General features: G+C 36.4%; 2 protein-coding genes across 2 annotated transcripts in view; both read right to left on the bottom strand.

Moving 5' to 3' along the window:
• Nucleotides 1-24,641, bottom strand: part of LOC117242180 — a 47,206-nt gene extending 22,565 nt beyond the window's left edge. Inside the window, exon 1 of the mRNA XM_033508651.1 lies at nt 24,526-24,641. Within this exon, the coding sequence (XP_033364542.1) occupies nt 24,526-24,613 (88 nt within the window). The 5' untranslated portion in view covers nt 24,614-24,641. The remainder of the gene's footprint in view (nt 1-24,525) is intronic.
• On the bottom strand, nt 6,579-7,310 carry LOC117242179 (vicilin-like seed storage protein At2g18540). The gene is given in 1 exon segment (XM_033508650.1): nt 6,579-7,310. A coding segment is annotated over 1 exon segment (621 nt). The 5' UTR covers nt 7,200-7,310.
• Nucleotides 24,642-24,847: the final 206 nt, after the last annotated feature.

Here is a 24,847-nt window from a genome sequence, read left to right as displayed (position 1 = left end):
ATTGTAATGACATTCAAATCTTTCCTCATTTCTTCGTTTCTAACGAATCGTACGGCGCAAACGATTGGGCGTCAGACAATAGACTGTTGGACCTCAAGTTGTTGCTTTTCGCCGCCACACTCCCATTGTGACATACAGTTTCGCCTCGAAATAAGCAACACGCTCGAGACAGATCAGTTGTTTATTACCACATCACGGATGTTTCTCCATTTTTGGGAACCTTAAGGTTTCAAAAATCAACAGAGCGCATATAATATGCAAAAATATATATTAATTTTTTATTTATTTATTTAATTATTAAGTAATTATTATTTATTTGTTAACTTCAAATTTACTATTTTTATTATTTTTTATTTATTTATTTCTTATTTTAATTTTTATCTAGATTCCGTTTCCTTAATTATATTCATAAAAATATACAAATGCATAAACATCCTCAAGCTACTAATTACGCGAAAAAAGAAGTCGAAAATATAGAATAAAAATTTTTAGTTTGAGGCTTTGTTTTCGAGAAAATCGACTTTGAATTTTCGCTCGGCACGCGTGCACTTTATCGCGTCTCGTTATAACGGATCTCACTATAGATTTTTAAAAAAATTAAAAAAAATAAAAAAAAGAATTTTCATTCTATATTTTCGACTTCTTTTTTCGCGTAGAATCACCCCCTTTCCGCTTGTACTACCAGTTACTAACCACCCCGTATATTCTATTCTCTTTCGACTGAACGATGTCACCGTTCGTTCGACCACAAAATTTATGGCTTTCTATTCGTTTTTGGATCTCTCAGTCTGTCGACAACTCCAAATAAATAAGAGTTACTTATTTGAATTTAGAAACTAGTTGCTTATTTGGAATCCAACTAGTTACTTACTCCGACTTAGGAACCAATTGCTTGTTTTGACTCAGAAAGCAGTTATTTATTTCACATCAGAAACCAGTTGCTTATTTGGACCAGAAACCGGTTAGTTATTTCGAGGAAAACCTTGACCATATGGCTAGATTAACTTTATTATAATTTTATAGATCTGCAATTTATTTCTCACATCGAGCATTTGCTCTTTCGTTGATCAGCCACGCCACGTATCTCTTTTTCAACCAAATCTGTTTTGGATTTTTACGATAATGTGCCTCTTCCATGTCAATTTGAAGTTCAAATGCAATCCCAAATAATACTAACATGTATCAATTTTTATATTATTATTATTATATTATTATTTATTATATTCATTATTACTATTCGTCGTTATTACTATGGAGAATCGCGATGCCATGAAATCTTACGCTAAACAGATAGTCCCGAGGAACCGGGTCTCGCGTTCACATCCTGTGCACCGTATAATGTTCTGTTGCTTTGATGATAGGACTACAGAAGAACATATCCGGCCTCTATCGAACGGAAACATAAATTTCCGTACGATTTAACTATAGCACGGGAAAAGTAATTTGGCCAGCAATTAAGAGAGAATGGCGAGAGCGGAGTCGAAGCTAGTACGGAAGGTATAGAAAGCTGCTAAATAATATACACATAGCCTTATCCTTCCCTTCAATTATCCCTGCGTACGTTTTTATGCTGCAGCATGACGGTCGGCTCTCGTCATTAGCAACCCGATATCGGATCGGTTGCGAGGGAACTTTTCGCCTTTGATATAGTTTATTTGGATCGTTTAAAGAGGGACAACACAAAATTTCGTTGTTGCTTATCGATTTTGCTCGCTAACGTCTGTGAAAAGCCACCGAATTAATTCTGATGCACTGGCCTCCGTCGTTATAGGTCCTGTCTCGCATTTTTTCCATTTCATTCAATGTCTTGAATGAAACGTGTATTTTAGGAGCGTCATAATACGAAATAATCGAAAATCTTGGTGCGAAAACCGACCCGAGCAAGTGCAGATTTTAAAAGTCGTGGGAAATTGAATAAAACTGAATCAAATACGACTTGTTTAAGCAATCACGCTAATATTTCGGATGTAAAAAGACATTAATGTGACGAATGATAAAAAAAAATGATATCTATTACGTTTTTGAAAAATGTCCCTGGGAAATCTTCCTTGATATTTGGACTTGCCCTGTTCATGTAACAAAATAGTGGAAATTTGAAATGAAATATTTCGTTTCTTCGCATCTTTACTTTTGCTTCACCTTTTTTCGTGTTCCATAATCAGTTTCCCAGATAAAACACTGACAACTGATTGGCACGTATTTACTGCCAGGTGATTGATATAATTCTTGTCAGCCCGAAGAAATTTCGAATCGATAAGAAGAAAGACAGGCAATTAATAGAAAAGATTTACTAAACGTTCGAAACACATTGGCTGATAGATTGACGCTACATTAACACCATCGTTGACGCTGTATTTGAGAATAAAAGCCGGGTGTAAGTTCTGGACATGGCCGATTCTTCTTCCCAAAGATCACATGGATAAGTCCAGGAATTGTTATGAACGCATTGGACTTCTCTGATTCTTGTACCGATCAATCGGCGATGTATAAAAATATATAAAACTTCAACAAGTACAATCTTTGTAAAAGATGGACTTGCCCGATTTTTGTACCAACATCTTCCATTCTATTCAATTCAATTGAATCCTGTGTGAACATTAAAATTGTCAAGAGGGATTTGAAGGGCTACAATTAGAGAATGACAAAAGTAGTAATTTAGCCATTAGTTTCTAAAGCCTACTATCTTATTCGTCCGAGAACGTTATATCGGGATTCTGTAGTGGCGTGCGAATAAAGAGCAGAAATATATTTCGTGGCATTCGATGCTCATCGACAAATGGACAGTCCTCGTTCGTGTAAAGGAAGCACACGGTCGCGTGTACGCATGTTATGTTTGCGTACGTCCTCCAGGGTAACTTCAGAAGTTTACCCTTAATCACGAAATGGACTTGGATTGGAAATGGCAAACTCTCCAGCCCACGCCGCTCAAACTTTAGTTAGTGACACTCGATGCGCTTTGAAGTTGAACGAGCTTTGCTAGTGCTCCCTCTTTCCATCCATGATCGTGCTTATTAGCGAAAATGCCTCGACCTGTTCGACCGATTCTTCCGGTATCGAACAGCTTTCAGATAAAATCAGCCTTTTCACTGACGTAGGACGATTTGAATAATTAGAATCGTTTAATTAAACTAATGTGAGAGTGGCTATATATGTAGATGGGATATTCACTGTTCCTCTTTGTTACATCTATTTGCTGTATCGATTTCTGAATGAAAGAAATTTCTTTGTGCGAGTCTTATTTTTGCCGAAGTTTCGTATTATTCGAGGTGTTTTCAGCTTTAGCGTAATTTCATTTTTTCCAAAATTTTAACACGAGCGGTACGAAAGTGTTAACAGCCAGATATTGTGAAAGCAGGTAATCAAATTTTCAACCGATAAGATAATTAATTAAATGTCAATACGCGTACAACATTATACTATCAAAAGTTCTATGAATTTATAAAAGTTTATACGATTTATGAACACTACGTTAGCTTCATACTCAACGATGTATTTACTGTAGAGATGTTCCTATTTCAACCAAGATATCTTTTACTTCTCACACCTAGATATGTAATTATATTTGTAACACGATTTTAATATTTTACACTTCTCATCGCTAACTGCAAATCTCTTGCGTGCAAGTGATCGGATCTTTCGCAAATTAGAGAATTTACTTTTAATTACACGCAGGTATTCAGCATACAGGAATGGCTATTATATAGTGCTGTGAATGATTATAGATTCAAAGACGTTTCCTGCATTATTTCTTCGATATTTCCAAGAAACCACTGGTCATGCTTGAATACGTTAAGTGAAATTGTTTTTGCAAAGAGAAAATTGAACGCTGTAGGATATCAGATGCTCCATGGCGAATTATTGCCTTTCATAACCGAAATGGAAGGAAAAAAGATAATTTTTCAACGAAACAATGCTCTTCTTGATAAAGCAGTCAGTACAAAAAAGTGGTTTCAAGATTTCTGAATAGAATTGTTTCCGTATCCAGCATTGAATCGTAAGCTGATTCCGCTCGAGAAACTGTGAAGGAGCTTTTTAGCAAAAAAAATTTACGATCAGGAGAAGCCACTTATAGAAAATACCTATAATAAAAAAAAAAATACCAATTTAAAGGAAGAATAAAATCCGCGTGGGCGAATATTCAAAACGAAACTTTAAATGAGTTTAGGGGATAGCGTACGTAAGAGATTAATAAAAATAATCAAAAATAAAGAAAAATCCATTAAATACTGAATGAAAAGGTAACAAAATTTTATTTACATCGAGTTTATATTCTTATATTCTAGTTTAGAGTTTATATTCTACAAACACAGTTTCAAGAGGAAATTTCATTTCTTGGAAACTTTGAAAGAAGAAAATCTTAGTTTGTATTTTTGTATTATATTTTAATGTGAAATTATATAAACGGTTTTGTCGATTTCCGGTTTTGATAATACAAAAAATGTAAAAACGAGTCTATGTTTATGACTTATTCACGGCATTGTATAATAACTAGTCAAAGACAGACTAATTTTAACACACCTAGCGTGGAAATTTCGCCGCTGACAATTATGATTCGCGTGTTAGATTCGGAAGTAGCTGGAATTCTTCCTACTGTCGTAGTCGGTTAGTTTCGTGTCTGATTTCTCGAAGGCTTCCTTGCAATGCAACCCACGCAACCAGAAAAACCAAGAAATCGTACTCCGTACCATGTTTCCAAAGTTATTATCTGATTCGACATAAATTTCGTATCGCCTGATCGTGTAGCAATTTATGACACAGTTACCCAAGCTTCAATAAAAGTAATTTTCTTAATGTTGCTTAAATTAAGGAATCACAATGGATTGTTTAGCGAAGCTCTGGTTCAATTAATGGCGAAAAGAAATGTCACGGGACATGATATTGGAATTGAAAAGTATTAGGTTGCTCCAAAAGTTTCTTTTGTTTTAAAAGGAAATAATAGATGCACAACATTTTTTGTTTTATATTATTTTATTAAATTATGTATGATCCATTTTGTTCTATTGGAACATCATTTTGTTCTATTTTTAATAAAGGAGACGAAGAGTTTTAAAGCTACGTGAAGTTGACGACATCTTTCCTGACAGGCTAGAAAAATTTACCGAATATCCAACTGAACAAACTGTAAAGTACAAATTAAATAAAAAAGAAGAAGAAGTAAAAGAAAAAAAAATCTTTCCTGACAGAAAAAACATCGCATAAAAATAAATGACGTCCTGGAGTATCAAATATTATACTCCGTGCATATATGGGAAAAGATAATTGGAACTGTAAATAAAGTAAATTGAATTTCTCTGTATTTCTTTTTAATAATTGTCAATATTTTTTACATTTTGCTTTAACGCAAAAAGGTAGTTTATGATACATCACAAAATGTAATGAACCTATATGCAGTAAGCTATAAACTTAACGTATAGGTGTAAAGTTTTATGTGAATTTGCTACAAATTCGTTGTTTGATATTTATTTTTATGTTATAGCGCAGTATTACATGTAGCTTCTTGCAGAAAATATTTTCTACCCTTATCTTTTTCATGCTCCTGTTCTTTGAAATTGCACATTATGCATTTCAAATTATAATACTTTTATAATACTACTTTTTATAATACCTTTTCGCATTATAGGATTTATACGTTATTAAGAAGTATCGTAAAATACTGCACACGCGGTAATTTTAAAAAGTTTCTGACCAAACAGTAACTTCTTCTTTTTTTTTATTTATTTAATTTTTACTTTACGATTTGTCCAGCTGGGCATTCAGTAAATTTTTCTAGCTTTAAAACAGTAACTTGGAAATGTCTTTCTTAATATCATTATCCATTTAAGACTTTAATAACATTCGTCTTAGAAGGAACTTGGTAAAATTTGAAATATATGCTGCAACTGCTAAAACTGGACAAAAGTAAATTTATATGCTGCACTCGTACGATGCATTAATTTCAAAAATCTTTTATCTCAACGGCATAATGTAGTCCCGACTGCAGCAGAAACTTTTAACAGCCGCTATATCACGATGTAGAGATATTAAAATCTGTAGCGAACATTATTTATTCATTATTTATTAATAACGCATATACATGCATTAATTGTTGAGGTTTTATCTCGAAATAGAGAGAGGAAATTTTTTTATTATTTAATTTGTACTTTACAATTTGTCCAGCTGGACATTTGGTAAATTTTTCTGACTTGATTGTTAAATAACATATGGATGTCTACCCCTAGCGAGATACCATCTTCGAGTTTGACTATTTTATTTCTTTAGTGAGGTCAGTGGCTGTTTTTTTTTTTTGTCTTATTTTTATGAGAGTTTTGCTCGCTTCAGCAGCCAGTTGGTTTGCATGTGTTGCCGTTCTTCCCTTATATTATTTTATTATTTATTTATTATTGTTTAGTCCGTGCCTTTCGGCTTTGGACGAACTTTCGGTTTTACATTTCTTACATCTAATTCTCTTCTTATATGTCTACCTCCCCTCTTTTCCACTCTATTCTATTGCACTATCTGGCTTATTCTACCTTTAAAAACTAAGCATTAGGAACTATAAATTATCAACTAATTACTAAAAACTATTGTACCTTTGATCTTTAGCCTCCTTGTTGTGCCTCCTTCTTGTCGTTTGTCCTTATCTTCTCTATTATTGCTTTCAGTTCTGCTAAACCTTCTTCAGTCTCTTTCAGCGTTTTTCCTATGTCCTTTTATCCTCCCGTTATTTCACATTCATCTATTACATGTTTTAGATCTTCTTCTTTCCTTCTGCATAATCTGCATCTTTTTCCCCTCTCTTCTTTCCAGTATTCCCTTGCTTTGGTCTCGTTTCCACGTCTGAATCTTGCCAGTATTCTTCTGTCCTTCCATTTCATCCTCCCTTCCAAGTACTTTGGTAATTTCTCTTTAGCTATGTTTCTGTAGTGTATATTATACTTGGATTCCCTTATCCTTTTCCCCTTCTCTTCTGTTTCTCTCTTTCTTCTTTCTTCTATAATTTGATCTGCTGTCATCTTTTCTTGCTCCTCTCTTGTTTCTATCTGCGTCCCTCCTTTTCTCACCTCTTCTAGTCCCTTCTTTCTTTTTCTTGCTCTTTTCCCTTCCTGGCCATTCCCCCATTCTCTCTCTCTTTCCTTTATGCACTCCTTTACTAATTCCTTTTTTGATTTAAGGCCTTTCTCTTCGTACCTCGCTGCTCTTTTTAATGCTTTTTCTTTCATTTCTATTAATTTGCATTCCTCTACCAGTATATAATTTGGTGCCGTTCTTCCCTTGTATTTTTCTGCGTACCTGCAGATTTCTTCTTTAACCGTTGGTATTTTTAAGTCTTTGCGTATGTCCTTGTTTATGACATATCATGGGGCATTGACTATTGTTCTCAGTATCTTCGATTGTAGCGACTCTAGTTTATTTATGTGGCTCATTGCTGCTGTCGCCCATAGCGGTATTTCGTACGTCCAAATTGGTTTTATTCTCGTTTTGTAAATTTTTAGTTTATTTTTATCCTGAGTTTAGAGTTTCCACTAACTAGCCAGTACATCTGTCTTCCTCTTATTCGTATTTTGTTTATAATTGATTTAGTATGTTGTTTCCATATAAGTTGTCTAAGTGAAGTCATATAGGAAAAAGTTGTGCAAAATACCGATTTCTACAGTATATCCAAAAATCGTCGAAATCGGAGAGTAGTCAGTCTTTCTACAGTTCCATCCGAAGAAGGACAAAGACACAATAAGACGGATGTATAGCGTTTCCCAAAATACTTTCAACGAGAATTATACAACTCTGAGAAGCAATGGATTAACCTTTGCACTCGAGAGGCTATTTTCCGTCACCACGGCGTTTCGTATGGCAATTCGAGAAGACAATGAGAGGCGACAATCCCTATTTATGCTAGATTTCGACCTCTCCAATTGATGAGAGCGCAATATTGCTGCGTAAATAGGTTCCTTAGCTCTTTATATTGTTTGTTATGAAGTGTAAAGTGTTATACTGTAAGATTGAGATGAAATATTTATGCTCAAATTCTTCCGAAACTATGGTTCTGGCAACGTCTGCGACATTAATTTAGATTCGACGATCGTGGCAGAAGTATTATAGTTTCGTAAATTTAGAAGCTCTAAAAAAATGGATTTGGAAACTTGTTTAATTAATTCATATATACTGTAAAAAAGCAAAGGAACGAAAGAACCACCTGCGATTTATAAAAACTTTAGTAGACCAGTTGAGAGGAGGTATTCGACAGCCGTAAGATTGAGCTTCACGTCGACTGCTAATTGTGATGAAATTCGGTTAAATGAGAAGCTCCATGTAATTTTAACAGGAAGAAAACAAAATTGTAAGGTGTGTTTTTACCGAAACAAAGCAGAAGAAGGACACGACACAACTTATAATTGCGATACTTGTCCCGACAAGCAAAGGGATGCATCTTGGCAGATGTTTTATAAATCATCGTAAAGAAAATACAAAAAAAATATTAAAAGATGTTATGTTGAAAGATGTAAATGTATATAAATTATTAAAATATAATGTTTTTTAAGTTAATTTTTATATAAAATCATTTTATATTACCTACAAGACAATCGCAAAATCACCTCGACCGAAAAGGCTGTCGAGTGCAAAGGGTTAAGATTGAAATTTAAAGAAATTCATATAGACGAGGATATCGCTTTTAACAAATTAAAAGTTGATAAAAATCGATAGCAATTAACGAAGAAATGATATTTAGATTTTCCACCGCTCACGATTGCTGACGAGAAACTGTCTTCACGAAAAACCGAGTCATTGAGAATAATGATATATACAGTCCACGTCATAATAGAGTGGGTAGTGCGTAGCAGATGGCACGTGACTCACGCGTTAACCACTCCCGTGATATACTCCGTGAGCCACCCCGTCGCGGCAGCGATTCGTAAATAAATTAGCCTCTATCGGATCTCGAGATAACGCGTTATTTATGGTCAGCTCGTGACGGTGCACCCTTAGGAAAAAGTGGCGGGCCGCAGGTAAAGCTGATCGCTCGGCTCGCTTAATCTTAATGCAATAGAAGGGATCGACTCGGGCCGCTTCGTGAATCGGGGTGCGTTCAGGTAGAATAAGTGGACTTTGCGGTTCGCCGTTTAACAACGATCATTTTTCCATCCACCGCATTGTCGGACGCCGTCAATTTTATGTTTCCTTCTAATTTCGAATCACGGTAATTAAGTAACCCATTGAGAATCGAGTACACAATTATTTGCACCTTTTACTATTACAAGGCTACTCAGGTATATGTATCATTGAAAAGTAAGTGAAGAAGACAAATGATAGGAGATGAAATTGAAAAGTTTTGATTTTTTGTTAGAAAATGTTCTACATAGCGATGAGTTTCAATGCAATTTTTATTTCTAAATAGTTATTAATAATGTTAGAAAATAGTAACACAACGTGGCCTTTGTAGAAAGAATATAAGTGTCAGTGTACGTTAGTTAATTGTTTTTAGATATTTGTCTATGTCATCTACCTAAATGAATTGATCATTCATTTCCTTTTACAGCTAAGAGGTGGCACATACAGGCTTTTCTGCAGATACACTTCTTTTTCATCAATTTGGACTACTTTAAACGCATAAGCAGTTTTCTTTTCCTCCTGAAAAACTTGTTTCGTCGTACTTAGGTAATTTTTCACAAACACTCTTCAATTAATATTCCACATCAAAAAAAAAGAAATATTAACTTTATAGATATATTTATCATAAGGAGGTAACATAAATAATCGAAGGTAACAAAAATAAATTCCAAACTGAAATGAAAATAACGTAATTCTCTAAGCTAAAGAGATCTCCTTTCGTCTGATATTTATCTTTCTATAATTCCATCTTTATACTCGTCTTCACGCGTATCTTAATTCTTCAGCATTCAATTCAATTTTCTTCATTTTGCCACGTCCAGGCGTTTTAAGCGAGAAATGCCAAAAGTCATAAACTGTAATTCCACGTAAAAAATTATTTTTCCTACTAATGATGATCGACATATCTCGTGCACCTGGAATGCACACGTTCCAAGAAAAGGGGAGATATATTCGCGAAAATGTCACATCCGATATTGCTTTTAAATTGGGTTTTCGGTCGTGTTTTACGGCGATTGAAACAACTCGACGGCGTTCTTTCAGTTTAAGTTTTCTTCGAAGAACAGAACTCGGAATAGATGATTGTCCATTTCAACGAATACGAGGTAAAATGGTAAAAAGAGGGATAGAATACATATAGAATGGTCGGATAATAGAGGTAGAAATAGAGTAGAATACGTGAGCGTAGGGGTCTTTGTTATCGATCAGCAAGCCAGGTGCACCACGCCCACTTATCAATTAACAACATTTCAAACGACCACGTCGAAACTTTTGGCAAAACAGAAGTCGCAGTTATTTCTCTTCGATGTGCTATACGGTATGATCGAACGAGAGTTTTGTGCTTTTAAGAGCCATAAAGAAGTTTTAATAATATAGTCGAACCTCTGTGAGTCGAACCTCAAGGGAAGAGCTAAAATCTTTGAGTTATAGAGGTTTCGACTCAGCGAAATTTCCGAGTAAAGGAAGTTTAACGAACAAAAATTTAACGCACAGAAACTTTGTACAAAGGCACAATCGAAGATCTGGGTGTAAAAATTGAGCAGACCCAGTTTTTAGAAAAATTGTATTTATTAAAGTTTTATGTATTTTTATACGTTGCCGATTGATTGAAGACGTACGTAAATAAAACATTTTTTTATTATTATTTAATTTGTTCTTTACAATTTGTCCAGCTGGATATTTAAATTTTTATATTAAATTTTTCTAAAAATAAAACATGTATATACGCGACCGTGTGCTTCTATTTATCGATGAACATCGAATGCCAAAACGAAATATGAGCTGTTTATTTTGAAAGTGGTAAAGTATTTTCTTGCTGCTTCGGGAAAATTAAAGGTTAGCATATTAGTCAATTTACAGATATAAATTAATTATGTCAAGTTTGGCAATATTTCTATTAATTTATTAATATGTAATTTGATTATATAAACGTCTTTTAGGCGAATTTAACTAAAACAATATACAGTGACGAGCAAAAGTGTAAACACACTATGCTGATTTTATGTAAAAGGCGATAATACGACTAATTTTTCAAGTGATCTTAGGATGCTTAGGATCCGTCTTGTTGAAATACTACTTCACGTTCATTATATCCAATAGAATTAACTACAAAAGGTAAATTACTTTGTAGAATGGTCAAATAATGCTCTTTTCGCATTATACCTTCGAACTAAGGGACCAACACCTCTGTGAGTAAAGCAACCCCAACACATAATTGAGCCACCTCCAAACTTCATAGTTTGCTTTATACCATCTGGTTGATCATTATTCTCCGATGAAGTACAATAGCAGGACCTTCCGTCGGATTCGAATCTGTTAATTTTTGTTTCGTCACTCCATATAACCCTTTTCCAATCTTCGGTCGTCCATTCTTTGTAGGTGTCAACAAATTGTTTTCGTAATTTAATATTTTTGTTTGAAAGTTACTTTCTTTTACTTTCTTTCTGGTTTACTTTCTTTTTCCTTCGCTCGTAAACCAATTTTCTTTAAAGAGCGACGAATAGTCCACTCGCTAGCACTTATTTCGATTTCCTGAGCAGCAATTTTTGGTGCTTTGTAACTATCCAACCGAATACAGTGTGCAATTTCACGTGCTGCTCTATCCGAAATAAGTTGCGGTCTACCGTTCTGTGAAGAAATTGGTGCACTAACATACTTTTTCCTTATTCTTGCAACTATCGTATGACAGACACCACATTTCTCTGCAATTTGCCGCAACGACAAACCTTTATCACACAAACAAATAATACCGTTCTTTTTATCTTCACTAAGTGGCTTCATCTTGGATTAAGCATATCAAACTGAAAAGTAATCTAACAATGGTGTGGAACAGTTGACTGCGAAACAGTGGGCAATCAGTGCTTATTGACAGTTTCGTTTCCCTGACATTTACATGCTATCATAAACGTTTCTGACGAAACGTGCAAAACTAAACATTGTTTCAAAACACAATTATTATAAAATATTCTGTACATTATTAATGTTAATGAAAATGAACTACTACATTTCGTTAATCAGACGTAGCTTGTAGTTACTGTTACCTAATCTTTACCGATCACTTGAAAAATTAGTCGTAGTATCGCCTTTTACATAAAATCAGCGGAGTGTGTTTACACTTTTGCTCGTCACTGTATATTTACGAGCTGTAAATGGACTTGCACCATTTTCATAATTAGTCGATTGTAAAAATCATTTAATTTCAATTATGAAAAATTAAATATCACTCAAAATGTATTTTGTATTAATCCAATTTTGTTTATGAATAAGAACAAGAAATAAAATAGAAGTAGTATTTTTTATTTTGAACGTTAATTATATTTATAAATTGTTAAACTTAACATCAGATATTGATATTATTTATTTTTTCTCTTTATGTGGCAGTGTTTTGAAATATTCATGATGCACAGGAGATATATAAGGTAATAACTGGCATAACTTATATTTTTCGTATGTAATAGGTTTTGCATTGTTATATAAAGACACCAAGGCGATTTTTTCAAATTTTTGCGGTCTTTCTCGACATGTAGGTCATAAATCTAACGTCTTAAATTCTGTGTCCTTCATCGATATTTTATATAAAATAGTATACGGTCCATTTTTGCAAAACCTCATCCAATATATTTTCAGCCAGTTTACCTTTTCTTCGTTACTATTTTTCTTGCCCACTTTTGAATTGCGTTTTGTAAATTTTTTGCTGAAACGAAATTCGCCCGTCCCATTTCGTGTAAAGCAAATTTTTTATTTTGTCGACAATGTTTTATAACATCATAATCCTGTGGTGTGTATAAGAAATAGACGCATATGTCTACGGAAATTGGACTTACACCACTTTCATAATCAATCGCTACGCAATGTCTTTCATTGGCCAATTTTAAATTGAACAAAGCATTGGCATTTTTCAAGATATTAAATATTAACTAGCTATAAATAAAAAGTTTACACTAAATTAATCACAAATTATGTCATCTCATTTTTTTACCAAAATGGATTTACACCACTATTAAAATAAACGCTCCATATATTTCTGCTCTTTATTCGCCCGCCACTACAGAATCCCGATATAACGTTCTCGGACGAATAAGATAGTAGGCTTTAGAAACTAATGGCTAAATTACTACTTTTGTCATTCTCTAATTGTAGCCCTTCAAATCCCTCTTGACAATTTTAATGTTCACACAGGATTCAATTGAATTGAATAGAATGGAAGATGTTGGTACAAAAATCGGGCAAGTCCATCTTTTACAAAGATTGTACTTGTTGAAGTTTTATATATTTTTATACATCGCCGATTGATCCGTACAAGAATCAGAGAAGTCCAATGCGTTCATAACAATTCCTGGACTTATCCATGTGATCTTTGGGAAGAAGAATCGGTCATGTCCAGAACTTACACCCGGCTTTTATTCTCAAATACAGCGTCAACGATGGTGTTAATGTAGCGTCAATCTATCAGCCAATGTGTTTCAAACGTTTAGTAAATCTTTTCTATTAATTGCCTGTCTTTCTTCTTATCGATTCGAAATTTTTTCGGGCTGACAAGAATTATATCAATCACCTGGCAGTAAATACGTGCCAATCAGTTGTCAGTGTTTTATTTGGGAAACTGATTATGGAATACGAAAAAAGGTGAAGCAAAAATAAAGATGCGAAGAAACGAAATATTTCATTTCAAATTTCCAGTATTTTGGTACATGAACCGGGCAAGTCCAAATATCAAGGAAGATTTCCCAGGGACATTTTTCAAAAACGTAATAGATATCATTTTTTTATCATTCGTCACATTAATGTCTTTTTACATCCGAAATATTAGCGTGATTGCTTAAAAAAGTCGTATTTGATTCAGTTTTAAAATCTGCACTTGTTCGAGTCGGTTTTTACACCAAGATTACATTCACCCTTTCATAAAGTGTTGGCAATTTAAGCTTTCTCTTAGAGCTCATTTTATTCGATGTATATAAATGCGAAAGTTAAAGACGCGGAAGACTATGGCAATTACGCGTTCGGCCGACGAAGAACAATTACCTTGTATGGATATGGATGGAATTGAAGGCCAAAGAAGCAGGATATCGCTTGTCTTGGTTTTCGAGACAATGCTAACGATTGGAAGAAAGAAGACAACATCGAATGATTGGTTCCTCGCATCTTGAGACACACGGCATAATTACAGGCACACTTCAAGTTGCAGAGGCAGCGGCCAGAGAACTTCGATTTATGGAGGTAAACTTCGACCTGTAGAGCTCTGATTATTCTATTGAGTTGGTAACTGAGTAATTACAACCTAATGACAAAATCCGCAATCAAATAGATTGCCAACCCAATAAATTAGAGGTTATAGAGGTAAAATACGCATCTGGGTACGTGGCAAATAATTCGAGTTAACTCCTTGCTATACTTTTACGAGTCTGAGTCGTGATGAGAATTTTGAGCCAAACTTGAATATCACGAGTCAGGCTCGTCTAATTTCATGTCAAACATGAATATCACGAGTCTCACTCGTAGTCTTAATTTCGAGCCAAGTATAAATGTATGGGATGGTGTCCTTTTTCTAAACACGAGTGCAACTATCTACGCACTCAGTCACACGATCCGATGTTTCAAGTTCCGGCACTCTGTCTCCGTTACTTCGGCTCTTTTCCTGACCATTCAGGCGCAACGTTTGGGCCCGGGTTCTTTCGAGTTAAATGGTATGGCAAGGGGTTAAAGTGAGTTTTATTTCAACTTTTAAGGATCACAATTGTAATCGCAGTTCGCTGTGGAGTGCCGAAGCGTGCAGACGTGTCTCTAGTGCCCAGCGTAGTTCGAAAACAACACGTGTCGCCCAACCGTCGAAAGAGAACACAGCTAAGTGCCCCTTACCCCCTAGGGAGAAGAAAATCCCACGCACCTAACCCCAACACGAATACAAGCCTCACAGCCTCACGACTAGTTGTTCATTCCGAATTAACTAGCTCGATGATGGCCCAGCAACCGCGACCAGGCTCTCCGGAGCAGACTCGCAGCTACCCCGAGCTACCCCCCCCCCGTGGCAGAAGTGTAGCAGAACTCTCCGCACTAACGACGCTAACACTACAAAGAAGAGGAAAATAGAACCAGCAACGCAAATAAACACACACAACAGGTTCGCCGTATTGGAATCCTCAAACGACGCCATGGAAATCGTAGAACCGCCATCAAACCAACACTCACAGAGAATCCCCCCTCCCCCACCAATTTTTGTGGACGACGTCATTGACATACAGACAATGACCAAGTCCCTAGAGAGAGATACCAGCAAGGAGGAATATAACCTTAAGATAAGCAACAACAAGGTGAAAATACTACCGACGAACCCAGAAGCTTACAGAAAACTCACCAAGACACTCAGGACCCTGAACGCCAACTTCCACACCTACCAACTTAAACAGGAAAGGCCTTTCCGGGTGGTCCTACGAAACATACACCACTCAGCAGATATAGACGAACTAAAATACGAACTCTCAAAACTCGGCCACGAAGTCGTCAACGTAAGTAATATAAGGCATAGAGTCTCGAAAGACCCGTTATCCTTATTCTTCCTAGACATTAAACAAAAACCGAACAATAAGGAAATATATAACATCAGCCGCCTAATGAACGCGATAGTAAAGATCGAACCACCGCTCGTGAAAAAAGAAATAGTGCAGTGCAAAAGGTGCCAAAGGTACGGTCATACGCAGAAATACTGCAACCATACTTTCCGCTGCGTTAAATGCGCAGGCTCTCACTCCACTGACCAGTGCGCCAAATCACTGGAAACCCCAGCGAAATGCATCCACTGCCAAGGGGACCACCCTGCCAACTACAAAGGCTGCCCAGCATACAAAACACTATACACGAACAGGTACCCTAAGCCCAGAGCAAAAGAGGTATCCAACCAAACGCCCAGCCCGCCGAAATTCACGACTACCCCAACCCCCTCAACCAACCAAACGCACAGTCCTACCAAATTCATCTCCACCTCAACCTCCTTTGCCCAAGCAGTACAAGGCATCCAAAATAACCCGAACAGCCAAAGGAACCTTCCCCAAAACAGTGACCCCAACCCACCAAACACAGACAACTCCTCAAGGCTTGAAAAGCTAATAGAGAAACAATCGGAGCAAATAAATCACTTGCTATCGCTACTAACACTCATCGTGGAAAAATTAGCACGCCCCGACTCAAAATAAAACCAAGGCGCATAGCACTCTGGAACGCCAACGGTCTAGCGCAACACAAACTTGAACTAGAACTCTTCTTAAAACACCAGCAAATCGACGTAATGCTCGTGTCAGAAACCCACTTCACCGACAAGAGCTACCTGAAAATAAATGGTTACAAATTCTACCATACCCAACACCCCAGCGGAAAGGCCCACGGTGGCACCGGAATAATAATCAAAGCAAGTATTAAGCACTACGAACTCCCATCATTCCAGAAAGACTACCTCCAAGCAACAAACGTAGCAATAGAAGACTGTCATGGCTCAATCACCACCTCAGCAGTATACTGCCCTCCCAGACACTCCATCGCCAAAGAAGACTTTGATAACTTCCTGGACACCCTGGGCAACAGATTCATAGTTGGAGGAGACTATAACGCCAAGCACATCCAATGGGGCAGCAGACTGGTTACAGCAAGAGGCAAAAACCTCTTAAACAGCATAACAAACAACAACCTCAACTACCTCACCACATACGAACCCACATACTGGCCCACTGACACCAACAAAATACCCGACCTTCTCGACTTCTTCATAACTAAAAATATCCCATCAAGACACGTCCAGATCAACTCCTCGGCTGATCTCTCCTCTGATCATTCTCCCGTGATAGCAACAGTCAGTTCAACAATCATCGAGAATACACCTAATGGCACCATTCACAACCAACACACCAACTGGCAGCTCTTCAGAGAAGTCTTTACACACTCAACCTCAGCCTTCACCCCACTAAAAACAAAGGAAGATATCGAAGCAGCCACGGAATACTTAAACACGAGCATAATAAACGCAATCCGCCTCTCCACACCGACAAAGCCATCTAACAGCAAACAAGAATATCCCCATTACATACTAAAAAAAATAGCAGAAAAACGAAGACTAAGAAGAGTATGGCAGACCCATAGAACACCGGAGGACAAACGCAAACTTAACAACGCAACTAGAAAGCTATCCAGAACCCTAAGAAACTATAAAAACGACTGTTTCCATAAATACCTCGCCAGCTTATCCCCCACAGCCGACGCCAACTACTCACTATGGAAGGCCTCCAGGAAACTCACACGCCCCCCACAAATAATCCCACCTATCCGCCGTCCGCAAGGTGGATGGGCGCGAAGCCCTATAGAAAAAGCCGACCTGTTTGCAAAACACTTGTCAAAAGTATTCAAACCCCATTCCCCCCAAACCGCCGCGGACGTTACTGAATACCTGCACACCCCCTTCCAAATGTCCCCTCCTATCGAACCCTTCTCCTCTGCTGAGACTATAGAAACAATCAGTCGCCTAAACCCCAAGAAAGCAGCAGGACACGACCTAATAGGCAATAGAGCAATCAAGGAACTTCCCACAAAAGGGATAGCACTCATCACATCGATTTTTAATGCTATCCTTCGCCTGGAGCACTATCCTAAGGCTTGGAAAATCTCATTGATTACCCTGATCCCTAAACCCGGTAAACCGATATACGAAACCTGCTCCTATCGCCCAATCAGTCTTTTACCTACCCTGTCCAAACTATTCGAGAAGATGTTCACGAACCGACTCCTTCCAATCCTAGAGAACTTGAAAACACTCCCAGATCACCAATTCGGCTTCCGAAAACATCATTCTACAGTAGAGCAAATCCACCGCCTAACTCATACGATCAGCCAAACACTCGAAAAGAAAAAATATTGCTCAGCGGTTTTCCTAGACATCCAACAGGCATTCGATAAAGTATGGCATGAAGGGCTACTATACAAACTTAAAAAGATCCTACCCCACCCCTACTACTCCATCCTAAAATCTTACCTAACCAATAGGCAATTCATGGTTAAATACCTAGACGCCACTTCCGCAACATTCCCAATAGAAGCCGGCATACCCCAAGGTAGTGTCCTCGGACCCCTACTGTACTCCATCTACACTGCCGACCTACCTATATCAAATGATATAACAATAGCGACATTTGCAGACGACACAGCGCTATTAGCTTCCCACGCTGACCCGGTAATAGCCTCATCCACTCTCCAGCGAAGTCTCGACTCCATGGAAAAGTGGTTTCACAAATGGGGCTTCAAAGTCAACGAAAAGAAATCCACACATGTAACCTTCACGCTCCGAAAACAAACCTGCCCCCAGGTCACCATCAACAATGCAACAGTTCCTAGCAGGGACACAGTCCGATACCTGGGCATGACCCTGTACAGGAGACTAACGTGGAAGACACACATCTCAGATAAAAGGAAGAAACTAAAGGACAAACTAAAAAAACTCTATTGGCTCACGGGCCGACGCTCCAAACTAAATATACAGAATAAAATTACCCTCTACAAGACCGTAATAAAACCTGTCTGGACCTACGGAATCCAACTATGGGGAACAGCAAGTAACTCCAACATTGAAATACTCCAACGCTTTCAATCGAAAACGCTAAGATCCCTAATTGACGCACCTTGGTATGTAACCAATGAAACAATACACCGCGACCTCAAGATACCCACCGTCAAAGAGGAAATAGCAAAATATAGCGACAGATACAGCAAAAGAATCAACAAACACCGTAACCCCCTAATCACTGGACTACTCGATACGACGGACCAGACTCGCAGGCTGAAGAGGCACTACCCGCTAGACCTAAACGTCAGATTTATTTAATTATCCAAATTAAGCATATGCACTTACTTATAATACTTATAAATTATACCTATCTATAATAAGTATTAACTTATTGTAAATAAACAGCCATGTCACTGCGCCACGCCAGAAAAATTACTGAAAATTCTCAACGCGAGAATTGATTGTAATTTCAACAAATAAATAAAAAAAAAAAAAAAAAAATTTCACGTAAATTCCTCAGTGGCAAATTGCGGCATTTTACTAACTATTACATTGCAGTTAAACTACAATGGCAAACTGTTACTGACATTGTTACACTAGTCTTACTACATTTAAAAGACTGAAACGAAAACACTCTTTAGACTTAATATAATTTCTTTCTTAACATAATTTTCCATTCATCATACAAACAACAATACTGCTGTAAATAATATTATTCATGTGACTTTTAGAGTGCTTGTTGCTTGAAGTAGCAGAAGCCACAGGTACTCTTTGCCCTAACTATTTATAACTATTTATGAACTATACTAACTTTAATAATTATACTAACTACTTATAAACATTTATAAGTATTTGTAAATTTTATGATACAGATACAAGTAAATATTAAATTGGAAAAAAATTAAAGATTATAATTTATATAAGGTTTTTCATCTGAGAGTTACAAATGAAATGGAACATTTATATTAGAACCTCTAACTTCATTGTAATTCAACTTGTATCAACATAGAGGAAAATATTATAGGAAGAGATTTTTTATTTCGGATGGAATGGTAGTATTCGTAAAAACTATTAAACTTAAGAGTAGCAAGTGGTGAATCCGCTTATCCTCTGTCACGATCCCGACTATACCGAACTGCTGTATCATAATCCACTTTGTCAACTCTTATAAAACTTTTCCCATATTCACTCCACCACGGACAGTGATACATTGTCGTACTTTTCGCGAATGAGATTTTCCATAATTCATCATCCACAAAACCGTATGATAACCATAAAAACCTGACCGAGGAGAAACCTGATGCGTCGATTAAACACTAAAACTATCACACCAGTCGAAGTGACTGGTTTTACAAATTTATTTTCAAATTCCTACTTCGTGTTACATTTTTTCCGCAATGTTGTAACGAGTTTCGCAACGATAACTACAAGAATAATATAATGAATTTTATTTTGTTTTTTGTATCAAAATAATTTTGTATCGAGGCTACTTATACCAATATCAGTCAAAATGACTGGTACTTGTCAAAGTGTAAAAGGGTGCTGTAATCTATTTATCGAACCCCAACTAACCAGTTTCCCCGTTTTGTACTTCGCACACGTTTTTAAAATTTTTACTGCGTATCATTCGATATGATGATATCAGTTATCAGGAAAATTCGATCGCTAGATGCTAACATTAGAAATACCACACCAGTCAAAACGACTGGTTCGACAATTTTATAAATGTGTCGACCCTCGTTTAGGTCCATGGTCGCAGATGGATCAATAATACCAAAAATGTACTATATAACATGGAATTGCTTCTGTAAGAAAGTAATAAATCAATAAATATAAAAATATTCTATTGTTACGTATTTTTTTAAAGACAGTCATTTTGACTGGTTTTGGTAGAAATAGCTTCGCGTAAACTATTTATTGGTAGTACTAATGTTAATGTTACGTCGCGTAACACTCTACCTAGCCGAGGCCACACACCGCGGGCAATATGGCAGCCAGATGTCTTCGGATACTCGCAGCGTATCTTCCATGATTTCAAGGACCTTCCATAAATCACATAGATTTCCTAGAAAAGGTCCTTCAAACGAAACAAACATCTGGTTCGGAGGAATTTCTAGACACTATTGTCTACCACGGCTTAACAAGGGAAAGTCAGTTTTTGTCACGTCCGCTGCAACTTTCCTCCCACTAACCACTTTCTCTCGAGGGCGGTTAAGGCCCTTCGTTTAACCAATTAAAAACGAAGCCTATTCCCTCACTCTCCTAAATAACATCGGCACCAACAAATCCGATGGTCCCGTGCGCTAGACACACTCATCCTTAGCTCTCCTCCGAGACAGCATCGTCTTCCAAGAGTACTGTTTTTGCATCCTTCGAACGGTCAACATCCTTCGAGCGGGTATACACACCCGCAGATCACTCAGTCACTCACTCATCTCGTACATACGCACCAGTGTAACTATCCTCGTTATAAGTTGTGGAATAAACGGTGAAATATAATTTACTACTGTGTCATATTCAAATCAACTACCTCTGTTATCCTAAACGAAACAGGGGAACGACTACTTCGCGGCGTCGATTCACCGAATCGTAGCGAGAATTTACGCCTCTCGCTGACGCGTTTTCCTCGCGACCGCGTCTCTCCGCGAACGGTCGTAACAGTTAAAGTTGCAATCAATTTCAAGCTAATAATAATCAAACCCAATATGAAGCGAACTATATATGTGCCACCAACACCTGCCAAGGTGAATTTTTGCTCCCAAATTATGTTACACATTTGGCAAACTTTAAAAGTAACCTGGTATTATTCCTGACAAAGAATCGGACGATAAATTCCAAATAATATTACTTTGCAGCTGGACGTATTGGAAAGAATTATTTCAATGAAACAATGAGAAGCCACGTATGTATCTCTTTAATGGTTGACAGAAAATCAGTTTACAGATTCGTATCAAATATTGCTTTCTCCATTAACAATTTATTTCGATGTTTAAAGGATTCCCTTAACTACGTTCGACGTGTATACTCGTCGTGTGAAATAAAAAATTACCATTGACTATAAAAACTCAAAATTTTAGTAAAAAGTAAGATAAATAACATTTAGTGGTATGTTTCCTTTATACTTCCAATAAACCCATTGTGTATTTTATACCAAAAAGCTTGATTATTTGATTATTCTCTTTAGTGCGTATACCGTTTATTCCTCGAATTGTTTTGTATACTCTGCTGCGTATAACTTTATAACCAGCTTATGTAACTTTATATCACCTATATCATGAAAAGCAAATCCACTTCGAAGATTTGCCGTCTGCTAAAAAAATGGGATCAGTACGGAGCCACGTTACCACAGTGAACTAACTGAATTTTTTAAATTTTCTCGTTTATGAATTTTATTATTTTTTGGTAATTTTTAAGTTTTTAATAACGATGCCTCTTTCAACAATGAAATGTTAATTTTCTATTGAAGTACAATGTAATCCTTCCTTGTTTTGCTTTACTTTTTTTCGTAAATTTTATTTAATTAATTGCTTGATTTTAACTACGCACGCCGTAAGGGAGTTTTGAAACTAAATTCCGTAATTAGCAGGTTAATATCAAAACATTAAATGCTTAAAAGATATAAAATATCACGTTATTGTCTATAGTTGTCTATCTTCAGAAGAGCAAAAATATATTTGAACATATTCTAATTTTTGTTAAACGAAATGATACATAATTTGTATATCTGTAATTACATACATTACACGGTGTCCTAAAATCGGCCGAATGCAAATTCTATTCTACATGCAAAAATAAATCAGAAAAAGAACAACATTATCTCGTTAAAGACTTCGTTTTCGAAAAAAATGAGTTTGGAAACTAATCACCTTTTTCACATTTCGATATTTGCAGTTAATACGTATCATTCTTTCAAAAACGAAGCTTTAAATGAAAAAAATGCTATTCCTTATTCGATTTATTTTCGTATATGCAATCACCATCCGGTCTGTTGTATCATGATTTTTGAAACATCCTATATATTGTAGAAAAATACGTCTACCTGGATCATAAAATTGTGGATCTCACAACAAAAGTTTTTATACAATTTGTTAATTTTCATTCCATAATAAGTCAAGACACATATAAATCATTTTTTAAAGAACAAATTATCATCTAAAAACATGGAAAATTTTTTGTTACGAGTCTTCGATTTATCGTAAAAGAATCTAACAAAGTGAAGTCGTTACATGCTCGACGATAATAAAATTCCTTTTAGCGACTAGTGACGTAAGGTCATATATCATCGTTAAAATTGTCAAATCTACCGTATCCTCTATCCAAAAACATACATTATCCATCAATATAAAAACGTACGTAGCTTCACACACATCACAGAATCATATATTACTCTCGCTACCATCAGTCGCGTTTAGAATATCTTTTTCAGGTAAAAGAATACTATGAAAATCCGAGAAATGTATAGACGTAGATGATATCTAAGCAGAGATTAAACCCAGCGAGATGTTGAATATGAAAACCAAGGTATGTAAACCGAGAATGCAACCTCGATGAAGGATAAGTCAATCTTAATACTTTGCCATTCAATAAACCAACAGCCAGGAAATCGAGATTATTTTATATTCCCAGTTGGTTCGAAACTTAAACTCAATTTTGTAAAATTAATTTCTGACAGAGATAGCGTAGATTAATGTAGAATAATTATTTTACTATTATCATATACACAGTGTCCTCATGGTACAAGCGATTGGGTGGTTGGATTTTACGTGTAAAAATAAGTCGACGATAAAGAATGACAATTTTTTCTTTGAAACTACGTTTTCGAGAGAAATGAGTTTGAAGATCCTTCAGGTACGCGTACGCTAATTGTAAGTTTCGACGTATCCGGCTTCTCTTTCTGCTCGTGCTGATGATAATTTTATTAGTAATACTTACTTTATTAGTATTTAATTTTAATTTTATTAGTAAAAGTAATACTTTTATCCTTATTTATGAAACCATTTCAAACGCGGATACTGTGAAAATAAGATAACAGCAATGATAGGAAATTAATTGTGACATTGTCCATGTATATAAATATCAACACGAGGAGAAAGAGAAGTCGGATACCTCGAAACTCATAATTAGTACACGGTCAGCCGACCGATCTTCAATCTCATTTTTCTCGAAAACGAAATCTTAAATGAAAAAATATTATTCTTCTTTTGCGACTTATTTTTACACGTAGAATCACCACTCGACAGCTTGTACCGTGATTTCAAAGGCACCCTGCATATATAAACTTAACGAATGTAGATTAGATAAGATCAAATAACTGCAAATGTTTCCTCTAAGGAAAAATGTACGTTGTAACTGGCAAAATACGCCGTAGCTTGACGAAGTATTATTGTAAGCAAATGTGTATTACGGTAAGTTGGTGCTGTTGGTATGAAATTTTTAATTCAGAAAGGATTGCAGAATCCTATATCGCGTGGACCTTGATCTCCCTACGATAAATATTATCCACCCTCGGTAGCGTTGGTAACGAGATCGTATCTGACGGCGTTGCGTGTCATTTGCATATTTCAGCCGGAGGCATCGAGTAGATCCTTGCTTTTGGCAATGCGAAATGCAGAAGGGTGGCAACCGCGGCTCGATTTACATTTCAGTATCGAAACGGTCCTTCTACCCCCAGGTGACTAACGTGGCTTAAGCAGAATGGCAAGAGTAAATAACGTTTGCTCAAGTTTCACGTGTCGCTGATGTCGCTTTGTAATTTTAATAGAAAACAAGTTTTCAACGAAGAAATATTAATTATTTTTTTCTTTGTTAATTTTCTAGTCGACGAAAGAATGGGAGCAAATACTAACAATAAGACCCACCATTTTTACCAATTTTCCTAACAAAGGATAAATAATGCGAGTACTTACCCTGGTAGGACATGGCGAACTGTCCCGGGAGAGACTGCCGAGAGTCACCAATAACCGACGCGAAGCCCCCAACACTGAATCTCGCCATCCCTCTATAAAAATAAATACAGAACTCTGTTATTTATCGAAGAACAGTTTTTTAGGATTTATGTTGCAGTTGTATTTGCTTCAACGAATTTTTTATTTTTTCATGAATAACTTGTAACTACATATATTCCGGGATATTAGGATGTTTCGAGCAATGTTATAATATATTATATAAATTATATATATGTAGCGGCACATGAACTAGAGGACAATTCGAGTCACGTTATTGTATCGC

Source organism: Bombus vosnesenskii, unplaced genomic scaffold, assembly GCF_011952255.1.
Source record: "Bombus vosnesenskii isolate JDL3184/JDL3185 unplaced genomic scaffold, Bvos_JDL3184-5_v1.1 scf7180000016264, whole genome shotgun sequence".
NCBI lineage: Eukaryota > Metazoa > Arthropoda > Insecta > Hymenoptera > Apidae > Bombus > Bombus vosnesenskii.
Note: the sequence above shows the minus strand (reverse complement) of the source record. Positions and strands in the feature narration are given on the sequence as shown.